This window comes from Choloepus didactylus, chromosome 1 (assembly GCF_015220235.1).
Source record: "Choloepus didactylus isolate mChoDid1 chromosome 1, mChoDid1.pri, whole genome shotgun sequence".
Lineage (NCBI taxonomy): Eukaryota > Metazoa > Chordata > Mammalia > Pilosa > Megalonychidae > Choloepus > Choloepus didactylus.
The window spans coordinates 144,274,318-144,295,077 of NC_051307.1; the positions used below are offsets into that span (position 1 = coordinate 144,274,318).

Sequence of the window (20,760 nt, forward strand, 5' to 3'; positions counted from 1 at the left end):
CAATCTCCGGGGTCTCCTGCAAGTGTGACTCCTGTCTCCTGCTGCCCTGTCCTGCTGCAGGTGATCCACTGGTTACTGACATGCACACCCCCATCTCTTCTATCATCCTACCAACCATGGCAGAGCTGCAAAGGTCTTTGATGTACCCCCTTTCTGATGACACTGCCTGCTACTCCTTGCTTCCTTAAGTGCATGGCTGGTGTGAAAGCAGGCATGGTCAGTACAGGCAAGCCAATGCAATTCACCTGGTAGGACTACTTGGCAGGAGAAGGAAGCTTGCTCTATTTCACCTAGCAGGCAGGCATCCTCCTACCTTTTAACCAGGGACCTTATGCCTGATATCACTCACCTGTGACAATAAGGCAGCAAAGAGCAGATTTGTTCTCCTCCCATTAAAAAAAAAGTGATGGGTGGGATAGAAGATAGGAATGTTTGAGAAGGACTAGTGTGAAGGAAAGATTTTCAACTTCTGTAGGCCAAGTAATTGTTTCCTCCTCCGCCCTTCCCTAGATCTTCACATTCACTCTATGATTTCATATCACCTTGTATTACAAATATTTGAGAATGTGTATTTCTCTCAAAGGAGTGCAAGAGGTCGGGGGCCGTGTATTATTCATCCTGGCACTTCCTCAAGGCCTAGCACAGTGCATGGCACAAAGAGGTATTTAATAAATGCTTGGTACACTGACACTATTGGGATTAAGCAACTAGATTTGAAGCAGGTCTGTCACTCACTGGGGATGAGACCTTGAGCAAATCACTTTACTCTATTGATTGTTCAGTACTTGTATCTGTAGAATGGGATGTGAAACCAGATGATTTTTAGTCTCTCTTGCAGTTCAAAAGCCCTCTGTGCTGTGTGATGAGGGGCTGGGCTGTTCTAGACAAGGTCCCTCCAGCTTTAAAATTGCAAGACCCTTCTGGTCTCAGTCAATTGAAGCTTCCACTGACAGATTTCTGCCATCATCATTAAAAGTGGTGAGTTATGTATAGCTTTATGCTTTCGTACCTAAAGCTCATGATTTGAAAAGTAAAGTATTCTGAAATACATAACATGTTTCTGGACCCAAACAAATTTCATCATCAGAGTGGATGCTCCTTCTTGCCCCTGTCATAACTTTTTGCCTTTTGCATGGAAAATTTCAAGTTAAAGAAGGAAAAGTGAAGAATGGGGTGCTTTAGAATTCTAGGGAGATGGGCTAACAGGTCCCAAAGAGCAGGAACAGCCATAAATACCTAAACAGTTGAGGTGATATTATTGAGAAAGCCTAAGGAAGGAGGGCAAATGACAGTCATGGGCTGACCTCCTCCAATTTTTCTGTTCTCTATTTTTCCTAAGAACTCCTCTTCCATCCTCAAAGAAAAACTCCTCTTTCCTGAATCTTGATTTCTTAAAATGATAACTATAAGATATTAGGAATGACCTGTATGTATAACACTCCAAGAAGTTTAATACTCCTCTTTACCCAAAAGAGGAACTCAGCAGAAATTATCCTCGAATTGGTGAGAAATATGGGGAAAATGCTTTTGAGGAAGGGATCATATAGTTTGCCTTGCCTATTCCAGAAAAGGAAACTTCATCTCTCTCTCTTCCTTAACAACCATCCTCCAATACCCTTACTGGAAAAAAAAAAAAAATCCGCAAAATCAGCAGTAAGAATTGCTATCATGCATATGTATGCACACAAGAATACCCACACACACACACACACATTTTAAAAAATTACCTGGTCAGACCTGGAAGATGAAGTAATGGCTGACAGGACTGTTTTTGAAGCTCTGCTCTACAGGTCCTAAGTGAGATTTCTGGAACTTAACACTAATGTATGAACTTTACCTGTTGGCGGATGGTTCCAAAATTGTTCTTAAAATTTCCCCTTGTGATCTCTGAGTGTGACTTATTCTCCCCAAGGACTTTCAGACAACCCAGAAGAAAGTAACATTTATATCAGCTCCCAATTGTGGGGTGCCTAATAGATGTCAAGCACTTTGTATCTATTATCTCCAGCCTTCATGGAAGATGTTATAGAGATGCTATACCTCTTTAACAAATACAGAAACTGGAGACTCAGAGAGGTCACAAAATTTGCCCAAAGTCACACAGCTAATAGGTAGCAGACCTGAGATTCAAATTCAGATGCATTTGACAGATCATGCTCATTCCTCTACCACATCTGCCTCACTAGATCATACAAAAAGGTATCAAAGAGTTGATGAAAATGTAAAATTAGCCTTCAGTTTCACCTTCTATTTGAAAATGATATTGACACTACACAAGACATAGTTCTTTTCTGTCCATGTGATAGTACTTGGCCTTAAGCCTTGAATTCATTCATTGCCTTTAATTTCATATTTCAGTGACACTGATGTCTAGATCCCAATCTTTGGACTTTGGAAGGTAATTTAGTCAAGTCAAACCATTCTCATAAGATAGGTTGAGTGGCTCACCTCTGGATTATGTAATTAGATTACCTTGATGTTGATAGTGCAGTTCAAAGGCAGAGATTTCCAGTCACGTATGCAGTTAGCCGAAATAAGATCACTGCCTCCTAAAATCTTCATGACATGAACCTGCCTGGGAAGTGATCATCAAAGTTAGCTACTCTGACTACAGTAATTATCTCACAAGAGCAATTATCAAAATAGCAGGCTCTTTCCTGAAGTGACATGAACAGTTTCAAAATACAGTCAGGGACAAAAACAAAGCAGGTACATAGCAATTGATTTGCTTTAAAAGCTAGTATTTTATAAAAAGCCAAAAGGATAGAAGTAGAGCATAAATTAAAAACTCATGTTTAAAAAAATGACAAAAATAAAAGCTCATTTTTATCTCTGAAATAGATTTGTGAATTCATAAAGTTATAGGCATATTTTTTGAAACAAAACTCATAAATTAAACAATGACAAAATTTGCCTTTAATCTAGTCATGCAGCTAAACACTCAAACTGGTTATGGTTTGACACGCTTTTATTACAGGTATGATAGAATTGACTATACACCTGGCAGATTAATTTATGCCGAGTTCGTTTTCACTCCCTCTCCGCATGTTATAACTATGCCAAAGCCATTCTGGCACGTTATTACCCCACCATAACCATAACTCTGTGGATTTGGAGCAGTTAAATGGGTTCTGTTATCAGAGACACATATGCACTGAAGCAGCTGTCGTCCCTAAGCCTCCATGGGTGATTAAGACTCACTCACAGACGAGGGCTGCCTCCAAATAGGCTGGAGTCAAGTAGACACGGTTCAGCTCAGAGAAATTCAGGCGAGGTACTGAGAAAATTGTATTTTAAGCTATTCTATCCTACTATCGGGACTTTTCCTTTTAGGTGCTGGGGTCATGGATTTCATTCTCTCTGACCATGCAGCCATCAGAAGCCTGGCTCAATAACTGGGTGTGAGATTATGGGTGATATTAAAGAGATGCATGCATTGAGTTTATGTCAGGAAATGTCTTTTACTGGATTTTCATAATGACTGGCTGCAGACGGGCTGAGGGGAAAGTCAGATCAAGAGCATTTCTGTAAGAAGAAAGAAATCTTCTCTCTTAGTCTCTTTCAAGAAAATGAAAAGCTGAGCACCAAGGGGCCAAACACAACTTTTTTTTTTTTAACTCACCCTTTTATGTGGAGAAGGAAACATCGAGAAGAACAACAGGGCCCCTGAAGCTAGCATTATGGCTTTCATCTAGGAAGAAGTTGCCTCACCATTGCCGACATCATTTGCAGAGCTGCCTTAGTTCTGAGAGCTTCACAGATGGTGTTTTCTGCATTTTACATCTGGCCAGATGCAGGCAAAAAGAGTTGACGAGACCCAAATTGTTAGATCAGTGGTCCGTAACCCTGACTGCATTTTAGAATCACCCGAGGAGCTTTGAAAATTACTGATGCTGAGGCTCCATCCCAGATCAACTGAATCAGGAAGTCTGGGGGCTGGGCCTCAGCACTGGAATGGTTTAAACATCCCCAGGTGATTCTAATGTGCAGCCAAGGTTGGGAATCACTGAGCTGGGTGGTAGCAAAGGCAGGTGGAGTCAGGTGAGGCCAACAGTCAGAAGCCCTCAATGTTAGGAGTGGGGGAAGCCACCAGAAATAGGGAAGGAGTGAGAAATCAGTGTTTAGCATTGTTTCCATGCAGTTGGGAGGTTTTGCTGCCATTTTTGGGCTGCATGTTTCCATGACGGGTCTCAGAATTTATCCACACCCACCTAGCTCCAGAGGGAGGGAGTGATCTGAATAGTACATTTGGAATGAAAAACTGAGCATACTTGGTTCTCAGCCCCAGAGCACCATCCTCCCCACTTTCCAAATCTGCCTACCAATTATGAAGGGCTATCCCCAACTGGTCAAGATACAGGGCCAGCTCTGCCCTTAACAGAGGCCTTTGATCATCCAACCCTGCCTGTTTCTGGATGGGCTGAGGCTGCCTAATTCAGGAGAACTTGGGGGAAGATCTCAGCCACCTTCTCCAATTGCTTTATCAGAAATAAAGCTAGCATTTAGACTTCCATCTGCCTGTCTCCTGTGGAAGGACCCTCAGGGTCCTCTTTAGAGGTGTCATCAACCCAAAGATCATCTCTGACAAGTTATTATAGAGAATGTCCAAGAAATTGCACAAAGGAAATAGAAATGAGAATGGGAATATTTTATCAGATGTTGTGGAATGTGTGTGACAGGTGTCAGATAAATAAAAGTTCCAGGATTATTTACAGCAACAGTCACGCATCCAGTCAGGAAAAGGAGGTAAAAATCCATGCTACAAATAGAAAGTTCACCTGAATCCCATGTAATCCAAGAACTCTTTTGAAGTGCTGGACCTTGGGACCCAATGTACAGATAAATACTCTGACCACCTGTGGGCCAAATACCACCCCTCCATGATTGATCCTAAGACTTGAAAATGCAGACCCTTTCACTATGTTGATTTCTTAAATCACCCACTCTTCTTGGTGGAAACACAGACCTCCTGCTGTTCTCATCACGTTAATACCTATTTAGGTAATCACTTAAAGTGCACAAAGAACTTCTACATAAATGATCTCCCTTGTGTCTCTCAAAAGCTCTGTGGTTTATTTCTATTACTGTCTACAGTTACAGATAAGGTAAGCAGAAGGCCCCACGAACAGCAAATGGCAAAACCAGGATTAACCCCAAACTCTCCTAACTCCAAAAGCTAATCTCTTTTCCACCTACCTTTCAGTTACCTCTTTTCCCCCCACCTCCTCCACCTGTCTTGCTTTGGTGGTGCATTATATTCCAACCACCTAACACCCCTGGTTAATGAAATTAAATATAAAATTAGCGTGAATTTACTAATTCCCATTTTAAGAACGGCAGGATAAGAGATATAACTGTTACCCTGGGAATAGATAAAAGGAGAACAAGGTTTCAGGATGAAATATAACAGAAGAACCCCGAAGACAGAAATAAAATAAATTTTAAGGCAACCGAAATGAAAGCCATACATTTAGAGACAGCAAATAAATCACAGCTTAATGGAAAGCAATAAAGGAACATACTTAGCAGTTAATAAAAACAAATACTTTTTATCTTATTCTTATTACCCTCCAATGATCTACTGAAAACAGCATGACTTTATGTGTAAGACACAACTTATTTGTAAGCTAAAGAGCATATGTGTCCTCACCCCCCAAAAATGATTATTGAGTACCTACTATGTACGTGAGCATTCTGCTAGGTACTGAGGGTATGAAGGGAATAAGAGAGGGTACTTGTTCACAAACAACTCAGAATCTAGCAGAAATGCTTTCAGATAACTGACTGCTTGTAAGAGCTGCACAAGTATATCAGTCAGGATGGATTAAGTTTATGTTTTAGTAACAAGTAAGTCCAAATTCCATGGGTTGAGATCAATAAAGATTTATTTTTTGCTCACAGTACATATTATTCAGAGAATCAGCTATAGGTACATTTCAGGACATTCCAGCCACCATCTGGAATATTTCATTTGTTTTAACAGAGAAAGTTGTGAAGGCTTTCACACTGGCAATTAAAGTCTCTGACCTGACATGGAAACATGTCATTTCCATTTATATTTTATTGGTTAAGGTATGTCATACACCTAACTCAGAGTGGCCAAGATGGGCAATCCTACCATGTGCCTGGAATGGGGAAGAACCAGAACTAAAGTTGATGACTAGCACTAGTTATTATCACAATTGTTCTATTTGTTCAGAAAGCTCTAAGAAGGAGAGTACTCGCTGTCAGGGCAAGGCGCAGGGAAATCAGGGTAAATTAAGAATGAGTTAGCTATCACTAGGTGACACTGAAGAAGCCATTCCAGGCAAAGGAGCAGCACGAGCAAAGGTGAGAAGAGTTTCCTGTGGCCAGAGAACAGAGGATGTGTGAGAGAAAGGAGGAGGAAGGTGATATGCTGGAGAGGAAGGGGGTGACCAGAATGTAAAGGACCTCCTTTGCAGTACTGAGGCTGTCAATTTTATCTTATAGGCAATGGGAAGCTGTGCTGGTTTGAAATTGTTATGATCTTTTAATCCAATTTTATTGGGTGGAGTCTTTTGATTGAGTGTTTCCACAGAGATGTGACTCAACCAACTGTGGGTGAGAACTCGATTAAATTATTTCCATGGAGGTGTGGCCCCACCCATTCAGGGTGGGTCTTGATTAGTTTACTGGAGTATTTAAGAGAGCTCAAGAGCCGATGCTGACACTGATGCTTGGAGACACTTGGAAATGCAGACAGAAAGACTTTGGAGATGCTAAGCTAAGAGATGAAGCCCAGAGTTTGCCCTAGAGAAGCTAAGAGAGGACCCCCAGATGCTTAGAGAGAAATGCTCTGAGAAAAAGAAGCAAGGATGCACAGGAGCTGAGAGACAGGAGCGAAGAAAGACGCCCAGAGACATTTTGGAGAAAGCCATTTTAAAACACAACCCAGGAGCAAAGGACCAGTAGATGCCAGCCATGTGCCTTCCCAGCTGACAGATGTGTTCTGGACACCATTGGCTGTTTTTAATAAAGGTATCCTCTTGTTGATGCCTTTAGTTTGGATACTTTTATGGCCTTTGAAATGTAAATCTGTAACCTAATAAATCCCCTTTATAAAAGTCAATCCATTTCTGGTATATTGCATAATGGCAGCATTAGCAAACCAGAACAGAAGCTAGTTGAGGATGTTAAGCAGGTTTGTAACAGAACAGAAGATGGATTGGAAAAGGACAGAAAGGGAGGTGGGAAGGCCGATAGGGTGGCTCCTTCCATATTTGGGCTCCCAAACCCAAGCGTTGACAGAAGAATGGGAAGGAAGGGAAATATTTCTAAAATATTCAGAAGCAAAACCAACTGAACTTGGTGACAGAGGAGGGACCCTGGATTTCTGCTGGAAAGGTAGTTGTTACAATTAATTCACTGAGATAAGAAATGCAGAAGGAGTATGTTTAGAGGGAAGATGGAATTATTTTTGATCATGTTTAATTGAGGTTATATCTATGGGACGTAGATAAGAGATTTCTGTCAGTTACCCAAATTTGGAAGTTGTGAGACAGGCCTGAAGTATAGGTAGAGAAGTGGAAATCAGCAGATTAGAGGTGGTAGTTGGAGCTTTAACTGAAGATGAGGTTTCCCAGGATGGGGAACTGAATGAAAAGGTGGACAAAGATGTGTCTTAGAAAACACCAAGATTTATGGGTAGAGAAGGAGGCACTTACAGAGGAGGAGGAGGAGGAGGGGGAGGGTCCGTGAGGTGGAAGAGGACCGACTGAGGAGGAATCTTGGGAGGAAAGCCCTTCAGCAAGAAAGTAATGACCAACAGTCGGATTCATCATATTCATGTCAAATGACAGAATGAAAATAGTCCTTTGAATTTTATGACCAGGAGGACCCAGGGGACCTTTTACAAAGCAGTCCTGATGGAGTGGTGGGAGAGGGTGGTCCTTATAGGAGCCAAGGAATGACTGGGAGATGAGCACCCAGAGATAGATAAGGGCCAGGGATATAAAGAGGAGGTCTGCAGTCAAGCAATAGCTTCAGGAGCCCTAGGGTCAGGATAGGGGTGTGTGTGTGTGTGTGTGTGTGTGTGTGTGTGTGTGTGTGCATGTGAATGTGAGAGTGTTTTCTATAATGGGATGATCTTGAGTATGATTCTGTACTGGAGGGCTGTAGACATGGAAGCTATAGGTAATGGATGTGGAAAAGTCTTTGTGAAGGAGGAATAGGATGGGTCTGAGAGCACAGGGAGGAGTCCAAGCCCTCTAAGAATGGAGGGAAGGTTAGGCATGGACCATGAAGAAGGTGTGGGTGGGTGGCAGTGGGGGAGCTGAAAAGTTGAGGGAGTTCTGATAGTGTCTGCTTTTTCTGTGAAAAGGAGAGTTTAGTCTACGAGACATTTTCTAGCCCTTTATAGGCTAAGGCATATCAGACTAAGGGAAATGGAGGTGAGGGTGTGATAGGTGCATAAGAGTGGGGAAAGTTCCAGAATACCTTGCAGGGGATCGGAAGAGGGATAGACTGTGAAAGGGGTCACATCTGAGCAGGAGACCAAGGAGGTAGCCCCAAAAGTACAACCTCCACCAAGTGATTGCCGGAAGGTAAACTTCCTACAGAGTGTGTCTCTGTGCCCGTGTTTTCCCTTCAAGTCATTAACTTTCTACTTGCTCTGCTCCATTTCACAATAACAGACTATATTAATGAGAGTATGGCAGCCTTTCTCTGCACAATGAGTTATGGATCCCTTTTTTACCCTCTCTCTCTCGTATGACTTGGGTGCCTTTTGTTCTGCCATTAGGATCGTGAATTGAATGTCTAGTTTCTTCTAGCCCTCTGTTTATGACTGCTTATCTTGTCAGAATTCTCTGCTCTCTAGACTTCATGGAGGGAAAATCAAGCTTTTACCCAGGGTTGAAAAAGTGGAGTTGAATATTTACGTTAAAAATATAACTCGTGTTCTTTAGGTCATCTTGTATCAATACCATATATAGCATTCTTGTAAAAAGCATTCTAACCCAAGTGATCTCTTTCCTGGGATTTCATCCAAAAAATTATTCCCAGTGACCACCCATTCCCTAATAAGAAAGAAAAAGGTATGTACCTGAAGATGTTCATGGAAGCATTAGCTATGATAATGAAACAATGGAAGTCACCCTGACCAATAACAATTGGGGAAAGGTACATCAGTCTGATTACAAATCAATGTAGTCATCAAATGATTATAAAGACAATATGTATGACATGGGAAATTCTTATATTCTGAGTGAAAATAATAGAATCTGATCTGAAAACTGAATTATGATTCTAGTAATACAGATATCAGGATGGACCAAGATTTGAAAGGAACAAAAATAATGGAAAATATTGCTTTTTGTGTTGGTAGGATTTGGGGTGAAATTTTTCACCTTAGTTTTAATTTCACTGTTATAATGTTCATTTTTAAAAAGTTCCTCTATAGAGAGTTGGACCTTTCTTTGGACAAACCAACAGAAACATGATGACGGACAAGTCCATCTTCCCCCATCCTCCTGCCCTGCTAACGAAAAAGACTCTGTCATATTCAGCTTTGAAATGAATTCTTTTTCCAAAGCCTGAACTTTAAACCTGTTATTAAACAGCAGTCAATTTCCATATAACATGTTATCAGTTCCCCAGGAATGTTGGATTAAATTTTTCCTTTTCATAAAGTGATTTGAAATTCCATTCCAGTTGCCAACCCAGGCCTTCCAAATTCTAAACAACATTAACAACAACAACAACAAATACCTTTTTTAAAAACCACAGAACCACATGGGATCTTATCACCCTCTCTGGTGACTGCTCTATAATCTCTTTTGCCCCCAAATCTCTCCCAAACCTCTTTCGATCCAGCTTCTGTGACCACCATCCCCCTAGAAACAGCTCACACCAATGGACAAATTCTAATTCTTAACCAGAACTCCCATCACACTTGACACTGCCAGTTCCTCTCTGCTCTTCCTCCTGACCCTGCATGCCAACTGGGGTTCTTCTCTTGTGCTTCACCTTTCTCTCTGTGCCTTTGGGTGTTAACTCCCTTCAGTTTGAGCCTCTGGCTTCTGCCAAAGAAGCCCAGACCTGCTGATCACATCAGATTCCATCCCTGTATCCTCCACCAAGCAGAATGTACTCATTTAAAATATGTATGTCAAATATCTATATCACACATTCTCAGCAGGAGTGATATCACCCTCAAAGGGGTCAAAATTGGTTCTTGGGGAGCAGGGATATAAGTAAAATTCACAATACAGTTATTGAATTAAAATTTCACAGAGGAAGTGTGAAAAGGAAAAAATGAATAAAAAGGCCCACCTAATGGGATGGGGACAACAAAGAAAAAAAAAATTAAAGAAATACCTATCTATGTTGTGCCGGAATTCTTAGGTGCTAGGAATACAGCTGTGAATAAAACAGACCAACACTCCTGCCTTCATGTTGTAGGGGAGACAAACAGTAAGCAAAAAGATAAAAATATACAGTTTATCAGATAGTAGTAATTGCTATGGAGAAAAATAAAAGAAAGGAAAGGAATTAAGAATGTGGGGGTGACTTGGCAAGGGGTTGCAACTTTAAATAAGGAGGTTAAAGAAGGCCTCCCTGAGAAGGTGCATTTTAAGTAGGCATGAGGGAACACGCCGTGAGGTTATCTGGGGGAGCACTCAGGCGGACAGAACACTAAGTGCAAAGGCCCTGAGCTAGGAATGTGCCTGGCACGTTTGAGGTACAGCAAGGAGGCCTGTGGCTGGAAGAGGTGAGCAAGGAGGGAGGGTAGCAGATGAAGTCAGAAATTTGGCAACGGGTCTGATCATGTAGGGTCTTACAGACTTTGATTTGGCTTTTTACTCTGGGTGAGATGAGACAGGTGTGAGCAGGGGATTGATATGAACTGATTCACATTTTAAAATGATCCCTCTGTCTGTTGGGTTAAGAACAGATTGCAGGAAGCAAGGGTAGAAGCAGGGAGACCAGTTAGAAAATGCTTGCAATCATCCAAGTGCGAGATGATGGCACTTAGCCCATGGTGGAGCAGTGGAGATGGTGAGAAGTGGTCAGATTCTGAAGATAGAGCCAATAGGTTTTTCTGACAGATTGAACAAGAAATGTGAGAGAAAGAGAAGACTCTATGGTAATGTCAAGGAAAGATGGAGCTGCCAGCAACTGATCTGAAGAAGGCTAAAGGAAGTAAGTATGAGGAAGGGAAGGACATGGGCTCAATTTGGGACACACTGAGATGCGTTTCTGATATCCCAGTTAAGATGTGGAACAGGTAAGTGGAGGTCATACAAGTGCAGAATTCAGGGCCGAAGTCTGGGCTGAACATAATCGTTAGCGTGTGCTTATAGTAAAAGCCATAATGCTGGATGGAGCAGCAACGGAGTGCATGAAGACAGAGAAGAGAAGAGGTACAAGACCAGAGTCAGCCCCATCCTCAGGAGGTGAGGATGAGCTAAAACAGACAGGAGCCAGTGAGGTGGGAGCAAAACTGAGAGAGTGCGGTGTCTGGAAACTATGGGGAAGAAAGTGTTTCCAGTAGGAGCTGTGTCAAAAGTAGTTGAGGTAAGATGAGGACAAAGGACTGACCACAGGAGTTGACAGTGGAGGCTCACTGGTGCCTTGGGAAATGTAGTGTCAGTGCCGTGGGTTCAGGAGAGAAAGTAAGGAGAGAAAAGAGATGCAGAGGGTATAGGCTACAACCTCAGGGGTCTTGTTGTAGGGAAATAGAGGAAGGAGGTAACAGCTGGAGAACTTAGGTGAGTTGTTTTGTTTTGTTTTCCTTAGATGAGAAAAACAACAGGAGGTTTTTGTGCTCATGAGACCAATCTAATAGAAAGGGGGAATGGTTGATGTGGCAGAGAGAGGAGAGAGTTCCACAGCAGTATCTCTGAGGAGGTGAGACAGGACAGGTTCGGGAGCAGTGGCAGGCCTGACCTCAGATCAGGGAGCACACTGTTCATCCATAGTGAACCTCTGGGGAGCCGCTCCTATGTTCTAGGTATTTTATAGAGTGATGTCATCAAAACCTCACAAATTTGAGAGAAAGATATTCCATCTTTTTTTTCAGATGAGGAAATCAAGGCTTAGGGAGGTCACAGGGTTAGAAAAGTAGCTGGAATGTGAATGTCCTCTGTTCTGATTTCAAATGCCAGGCCATTTCCATGTACACTGGCCGCCCCATTGAGCGCCGTCGTTCTACAGACAGGGAAACAGAGACCCAGTAACCTGCTCAAGATCACACAGGAGAAGCCTGGGACTATTGAGTCCTGGACCTGGGCTCCTTTTCTTTCCCTTGTACTGAGCCCTTCCTTTCTCCATGGCAAACACTCACATTTGCTGAGGCCATCTCTCATATTTAGGAGACCCTATTCCTTCCAGACCTTTTTCCTTATACTCTTTTTTCTTTTTTTAAGTCAGATTTATTGAGGTATAACTGTCTTACAGTGAAATTCACCTTCTTAGGTACACAGTTGTGTGAATTTTGACTAATGCATGTGGCATGTAAATACACAATCAAATTGTAGAACACTTCCATTACTCCCCAAAATATCCTCGCGTCCCTCTGTGGCCAGTCTCCTCCCCCGCTCCTCCACCCAGCCCTTGGCAACCACTGATCTGTTTCCTGTCTCTATCATTTTGCCTTTTCTAGAATATCATAGTTATAGAATCACGCGGTTTGTAGATTTTGAGTCTGATTTCTTTCCATTAGCACAATGCGTTTGCGATACAACAATGTTATTGGGCATAAAAGTAGTTTGTTTCTTTTTATTGCTGAGTAGTACCCCATTATATGGATGGGCTACAGCTCATGTTTCCATTCACCAGTTGATGGATATTTACTTCTTTCCAGTTTTTGGTGAATATGAATAAAGCCATTGTAAACATTTGCATACAGGTTTCTGTGCAGACATATGTTTTCAATTCTCTTAGGCAACTACCTGGGAGTGGGATTTCTGGGTCATATGTTAAATCTATGTTCAACTTTCTGAATACTGGAACAACTGGACATCCATAAGCAAAAAAAATGAACTTGACCCAAACCTTGTACCATAGACAAAAAAAAAAAAAAAAAAAAAAAAAAAAATCACTCAAAATGTGTCAAAGACCTGAATATAAAACTAAAGCTAGAAAACTTCTGGATGAAAACAGGAGGAAATAATTTGTGACCTTGGATTAGGCAAGAACATCTTAGATTTGACACAAAAACATGATACATAAAAGAAAAAAATTGATAAATTGTACTTCATAAAAATAGGAACTGCTCTTCAAAAGACACAGATAAGACGATGAAAAGACAAGGCACAGACTTGAAGAAAATATTGGTGAATCACTTATCTGATAAAGGACTTGTATTCAGCATGCATAAAGAATTATCAAGACTCAATAACAAAAAACAATCCCATAAAAAATGCGCAAAAAGATATGAACAGACACTTCACTGAGAAAGATATACAGAAGGCAAATAAGCCATAAAAAGATGCTCAACGTCATTAGTCACTCGAGAAATTCAAATGAAAACCATGATGAGATAAACTATGCACCCATTAAATGGCTAAAATTTTTTAAAACCTGCTACATGCTGGCAAGCGTACAGAACAACTGGGACTCCCAGATATTGCTGGTGGCAATGTGAAATGGTATAGCCATTGTGGCAAACACTTCAGCAGCTTCTTACAACGGTACACTTACAGAAGCTAGACGTGGGGCAGGGTTGACTACAAAGGGGCTGGGGAATTTTCTGGAGTGATGGGACTGTTCTGTTTCTTGATTGCAGTGGTGGTTATACAACTATATGTATTTGTCAGAACTATACACTAAAAAGAAAGAATTTTTTTTTACTGTGTGTGAATTTTACTTTAATTTTTTAAATGGGGGGAAAAGAAAAAGCAAAGGTAGCAATGCAATTGTGTGACTTTAAGCAAGTTACTTAAATTCTCTATGCCTCCATATTTTAATTTATGTAATGAGAATAATAATAGAAACTTCCTCATATATTGTAAGAACTAAATGTGTTAATCTATGTAATATATGTAAAGTACCTGGAGCATAGCAAATGCTATAATAATTATTGCCTGTTGTGTTTGTTCTTATTCTTGGTGTATTGCTCTTTGAAGAAGCTTCATGAAATAATGGAGAGAAAACAAGGTCAATTTGGGTGTTGGGGTATTTTAAGGTTCAGGAGACCTGGGCACACTGACTCATAGACAGAGTGGAGGAAGGCAGTGATAAGAAAGTGAAAAAGCGGGAGAGTAATTCTGAATGCAGAGGCCACTCCTACATTGCTAATATGGCATCAGCTGCCTGTTTTAATGAATAACTCCCTTACACTTGTCAACAGCTAATCAAGCAATTTCTAGAGGCCAGAAGTGACTTGCTGGATTAAAGACAGCCCCTCTGCAGATCAAAACATTCCAATCCTCCTTCTGTGTTGTAATCCTAAGATTAAAAGAATGGAAAGATCAAACTAATCTACCTCCCAGATATACAATAGCCCAACATAGTGAAAGTGACACCTCCAATATTTATTTGAATGGTATGCTCTCAGCTTCAGCCAAGGAAAAACTATATCAATGATGGTAACCCTGACTAGTCATTACAGACTCAGAGCTTTTTGATCAAAAAGAAAAAGCCTGCTAAAATAGAAGTATTACATGCAGGGATTAGCGCCCTGCTGGGTGACTTTCTTACAAGAGTGGGAATTTTAAGAAACTGCATGAGAATTAAAATGTTCCAGATGACGATTTATTTTAGTTTCCGATTTTTCTTTCCACGAGGCAAATCACTGCAACTTCATTCTGCAATTGTTTCAATTAGGTAATACAATGTTTAATTTTCAGACAGGCTTAATTTAGCTACCCTATCAGAGACAGAGAAAGTTGCCTCCTCTGAAGAGATGGATGGAAACAGGCTTTTTGATAACTGCCAGTAAAAATCAGTTAACAGCTGACCGAATGTGAGAATACCAGTTGGATTTGGTTGTGCTGTCCTGGCAATTGGGAGTTCCAGAAGGAAGGCTATCGTTGTATTAGAGAAGCAGGGTCATCACCATGCCCCCAGAAGAGGAGGCAAAGAGGGCCAAGGTGTTTGCAGGCAACGGGAGTTTAGCAATGGTGAACTTTAACAACTGCACTGCCACTACCCTCTCCTAGAAACAAAGCTCAGGAATTTTCTTATTTTATCTGATGTCACCTCTCTCTCCCTCTCCCTCTCCCTCCTCCCCCACCGTCTCCCTCTCCATCCATCCATCCATCTACTATCCATCTATTTCTACCTGATAACTGATAAAGACTTTTTTAAAAAACACAACCACAATACTATTAACATAACCAACAAAATCAATAATAGTTACTTAATATCATCTAATACCTTGTCCATGTTCAATTTTCCCTGGTTATTTCAAAAATGTCTTTTTACAACTGGTTTGTTCAAGTCATCATACAATGTATGATGACTTATTTGAATCTATAATAGTCATAGGAATGTTTTTATATCTTCATTTATCCTCTTTATTAAAAAAGTACTTTTGTATTTAATGAATAGATAATGCATGCATGGGGTAAAAATGTACAAAAAGGTATAAAGTGAAAGAAAAAATTTAAAAAAATGAATAAAACAAACAAAAAACCCACAATCAACCAACAAAAAAAAAGGTACAAAGTGAAATACCCCTCATTCTCCCTCCACAGAAGCAGGTTGCATGTAGCCTTCTAGAAATAGACAAGTATGCCTGTCCCTGAGGTTGCTGTAGACTGGTGCTTAAAAGTAGGGACATGAGTTCAAATCCCTATTCTGCCATTTGCTAAGTGCTAATTTTGGGCATGCTACGTAGCCTATGTGCCTCAGTTTTTACCTCTGTTTAATGGAACTAATAATATTACCTATTTCATAGGATTGTTAAGAGAATTAAATTGGAAAATATACACCTTCTCCTTTTGCTTCTTCTCCAAATGACAGAATGATGTACATTTCTCATTACTCGGTTTGTTTTCTCATATAATATCACATTTTGGTGATAATTCCATACCTGTTTTTATGATCAGTTTCATTCTTTTAAATCAATGACTAATATTCCATTATATGAATGCACTACTGTTGGACATGAAAGTTATTTTTAACCCTTTGTTATTACAAAAAAATGCTGCAACAAATATCCTCATAATACTTTATTGGATTCAAGTGCAAGCATATCCATGGGATAAATTCTTAGAAATGAAATTGCTGAGCCAAAGGGTGTGTGCATTTTAGTGTTTTATAGATGTTGCCAAATGGCCTCAAAAAAAGTTGTACCGATTTACACTCCCAAGAAAAATGCATATGTCCCCATTTCCCTATATCCTGACTAACACAGGATATTACTACATGTTTTGATCTTTGTAAATATGATTTGTGGAAACTGGTATCTCATGGCTTTAATGTGCATTGTCTTAATATGTGAAGATAAAGGAAATACAGTACAACTAAACCTCAGCAGTCAAATGACTCAGCCAAGACTCCAAGCAAGGGTATTGTGGTGAACACTACCAGGATACAAATAGCCTCTTCTGCATTCATGAAGAGGACACTCCCTATTCAACAGCTCTAAGTGTAGTTTATGTATGTCTCTATGTGTGCAGTTAGTTATAGCCAGAGGTGGAGAAGGGTTTGTTCTGAACTAATCCAACTGCCTGGTCCCCTTTATGGCACATGGTTGGGAGTGGGGTACTTTGGGCCTGGGATACATGTTTGCATGACTGACCACTTCCTCCTCTTTGAAACATTTTCCTTCTGTGGGCTTCCCGCCATCCCACTCTTCTGGATTTGCTCCTTACTAACAAGCTACTCTTTCTAAGTCTCCCTGGCTGGCTTCTGCTCCTCTTCTGTGCTGATAAATGTGGGAGATCCCCAGGGCTCATGCCTGGTCTCTTCTTGTCTTTAACTGTAGCTTCTCCATAGATGATATCTAATCCCTTGAAATATCAGGGCCAGGACTACAGTCTAGCAGGCAAGGCACCTAGGGCACAAAATTTCAGGAGAAACTCACTCTCAGATTTGTGCAAGTGCAGGATTGGCACCTGAGAGTGTCTCTCAATTTTGTGCCCTAGATGCCTTGCTTGCTTCACCCTAGACTTGATACTGCTAAATACCCCAGGCTTCTCTCTGGACTTCCAAATATGCAAACCCAATTTGACATCTCAACTTGGAGGGCTTAAAGGCAACTTAAACTTACAATATCTAAAACGATTCCTGCATCACTTCCCACCTCCCTCCCCAAAGCTGTTCCTTTTGCTTGTCTTTTTCAGTTAATAGTATCATCATATCATCATTTATTCCATTGCTCAGACCAAAAATCTAGGAGTTATTCTTGATTCTCTCATTCAGCAAGTCCTATCTTGTATCTCTAAAATGAATACCAAATTTGACAATCTCTCACCACCTCTACTGCTACCACCTTAGATCAGGCTCCCACCTCATCCTTCTGTAAATAACCTCCCCCAGGTTTCCCTGCTTCCATACTTGCCCCTCTTTCCCCCTTATATTATACTCCCTACTTAGCACTAGAATAATCTTTTAATATTGTGCCGGAGATTGTGCCACTCTCTGCTTTTTTTTTTTTTTTTTTTTTTTTTTTTTATATGTGCATGTCAACCAACGAGAACCAATCTAAGCACATTCCAGTTAACCCTGACATGGAGAAAGCTCACTGACTGCAGCAGTGCCGGCTCTGCTGCACACGCCTCCTTCCAGCCACCTCACTGAGGATTTCATTTCATTGCCTTTGGGTCTAAGTTTGCCATTTTACCTCTCAGGAGCCCCGAATAAAGCCAAACTGACACCCAGAGCTGACCATCCACACAACTGTGGTTATTAGGACGTTGTAATTAGCTTCGTTGAGAATCACTTCATTCATTGAGACTCACTTAATTCAGCATCTCTAGCCTTAGCCTACCACCTTCCATGTTCATCTCTGTATTCCCCATTATATATATATATATTTTGGAAAAAAAGATTTTTAAAATTGTTGTAACAAATATATAACATGAAATTTGGAATTTTAACCATTTTTAACTGTACAAGTCAGTAGCATTAATTACATTTATAGTGTTGTACAACCACCACCTTCCATTACCAAAACTTTTTCATCACCCACAACATAAACTCTTCCCCAGCCCCTGGTAACCTCTAATCTACTTTCTGCCTCAATGACTTTGTTCATTCTAGATATTTCATATAACTGGAGTCATATAATATTCATCCCTTTGTGTCTGGCTTATTTCACTTAGTAATGTTTTCAAGGTTCATCAGTGTTGTAGCATACATCACAACTTCCTTTATTTTTACAGCTGAATAACATTCCTACCCATAATCTTATATTAAGTCAGTGACCCTGATCATTCAGCAACTGTAATATTTACTGGTATCTACTGTATGCCAGGCATTAGTGGTGGTGAAGACTAATATGGTTTCCTTTAAAAGGAAACTCAAATCAAAATCTCTCCAGACTCTAAAGACTGACTGTTAAAGACTAGAACCTAGACCTTTTCTACAATCTGATTTTTTTTTTTTTAATTAAGAAACTACCTCTACAAGATTCCAGTACTCAATCATTCCTAACCTAATCTCTCACCTAAGTGCTAGACCCTTGTTGGAATGTGCCAATGCTCTGCGTAAAGGGGAAGAATTTTGAGCGTGTCCACATCTCAAATTCTGTTAGTTTGACCAGAAAGTCATAATTCTCTGCTTTTTAAGTAGCCACTTTCCAGTGGCTTCCAAATGAATTTAGAATAAAAAGCAGACTCTTACCATGGTCAGTGGACCAAGATTGGTGGGTAAAACAATTTGACCTCTGCGTAATTTTCCTACTTCCACCTCCCCATCATTCACCAGGCTTTGCCTCACTGGCTCATTCCTGCCTCAGATGTGCTCCTTTTCCATGAATGCTCTTCCCCCAGATCTTTATAGGGTGACTTCCTTCTCAAAATTCAGGAATAGGCTCATGTCACTTTTCTAATCACTCCCATCCACTCACGCAATCATTCAGAACCCCACTACCCTATTTTATTTCTCCATACCATTTATCACTATCTGAAAGTATCTTCTTATTACCACTGCATAACAACTTCCCACAAAGCTCAGTGGCTTCAAAGAACAATTTATTATCCTCTCTCCTGATTCTTGGGTCCCTCCTACAATTGCAGTTAAATAGCAACTGGGATGGAGTCATCTGGAGATCTTCCTGGGCTAGACGAGTAAGATGGTTTCTTCCCTCACATGTCTGGGGCTGGGTGCTCCTCCAGATGGTCTCTCTCTGCTGCATGGGAGCCAGAACCTTTTATGTGGCTGCTTAGGCCTCCAAGAGAAAAGAAGCAGAAACTGCTGGTTCCTTTATGGGCTAGACCTGGAACTGATTACTTCTTCCATATTCAGGTGGTCAAAGTAGTTCTAGGCCAGCCCAGATTCAAGGGACTGATGAATGGATTCTGCCTCTTAAAGTGGAAGTGATGTGTATACAAAAGGCGGGAAGAAGTTGATGGTGGCCTCCTTGGAAATAAATTATCAAACTTATTAGTCTGTTTATTGGTTAATTGTCTACTCCCACTAGGTTATAAGCGCCAGGAGAATTGAGAATTCGTCTATCTTGTTGCATGAGTATTTCTAACACCTAGCTCTGGCTCATAGTAGGTGCTCAATAAGTAAATTAAGCACTTGATAAATGTTTTGGAAACTAAATGAATGAATTAAACCTCCCCAGATTGGTCCTGCCAGGTTTGCTGATGTCAAGCACGCTGATCTCACCAGATAAGAGAAACTCTACTCCTATAAATGATTTCATTTCCTCTGCAAATAAGAAAAACCTGCCCGGAACACAAAATCTAGAAATAGATTTGGCATGTTTTCTAAATGGAAAATATTTCTTGTATCACCAGAAATTATTTTCCTGCAGCTTTGTGCTACATCAAAATATTGAAGTTGCCTCAAGACACACTGTCCTCTAATCTTGGTGTGGGCTAGAAACTTTTCTTTGTAGCAAAGAAAATATAAGAATCTCCTAATGTTTGAAATTCCTCAAACATCCTCAAACCAAAAATGTCGTTATATGTTAAGGTAGGTTTTTTTTTTAAAAGATGATTTCTGAGAAATGGCATTAAAAGTTTAGTCATCAAAATGTATGGTTTTTTGTTATAAAGCCATTACTTGTTTATTTGAACAATTATATATGACCAAGGGCAGAAAAAATTGCCTAATATTTTCATTTTGCTAGTTTTTAATCAAATTCTAGAAAATGATCCCGTCTTTAAAACTTTTTGTAAATCCCTTAAATTGGTGAGAATATATATTCATATGATTATGGTGATTTTTGAAGTTAAAAAAAAAGTAAGTGGTTTTTAATTTTTAAAATGACACTTTCAGCTACCAACAATCAAACTTCTGTTGTTTTATCTTCAGTTTTCCCAGATTTGCTCAAAGCTATCCCAGTGAGCATCCATGTCAATGTCATTCTCTTCTCTACAATCCTCATTGTATTGACCATGGTGGAAACAGCCTTTTTCATGTACAATGCTTTTGGCAAGCCCTTTGAAACGCTGCACGGTCCACTAGGGTTATATCTTTTGAGCTTCATTTCAGGTAAGTGACAGAATTCTACCTCTGAAGACAAATGTGCTTTTCAGCCTCAGAGAAGCCTACCCAAATATGAAGTTACAGGACATGTACATAGATATTCACTGTAGCATTACACATGATAGCAAAAAGTGGGGAGAACCATAATAATCTAACAAGAGGGAATTCAAGAAATATGTTATAGTA

At 40.3% G+C, this 20,760-nt stretch overlaps 1 protein-coding gene across 2 annotated transcripts in view; it reads left to right on the forward strand.

Moving 5' to 3' along the window:
* CLRN1 (clarin 1) overlaps window positions 1-20,760 on the forward strand; it is a 37,956-nt gene that overhangs the window by 4,362 nt on the left and 12,834 nt on the right. For both annotated transcript variants that reach the window (XM_037842669.1, XM_037842661.1), the window contains exon 2: window positions 20,401-20,580. In XM_037842669.1, the coding sequence (XP_037698597.1) occupies window positions 20,401-20,580 (180 nt within the window). The remainder of the gene's footprint in view (window positions 1-20,400; window positions 20,581-20,760) is intronic.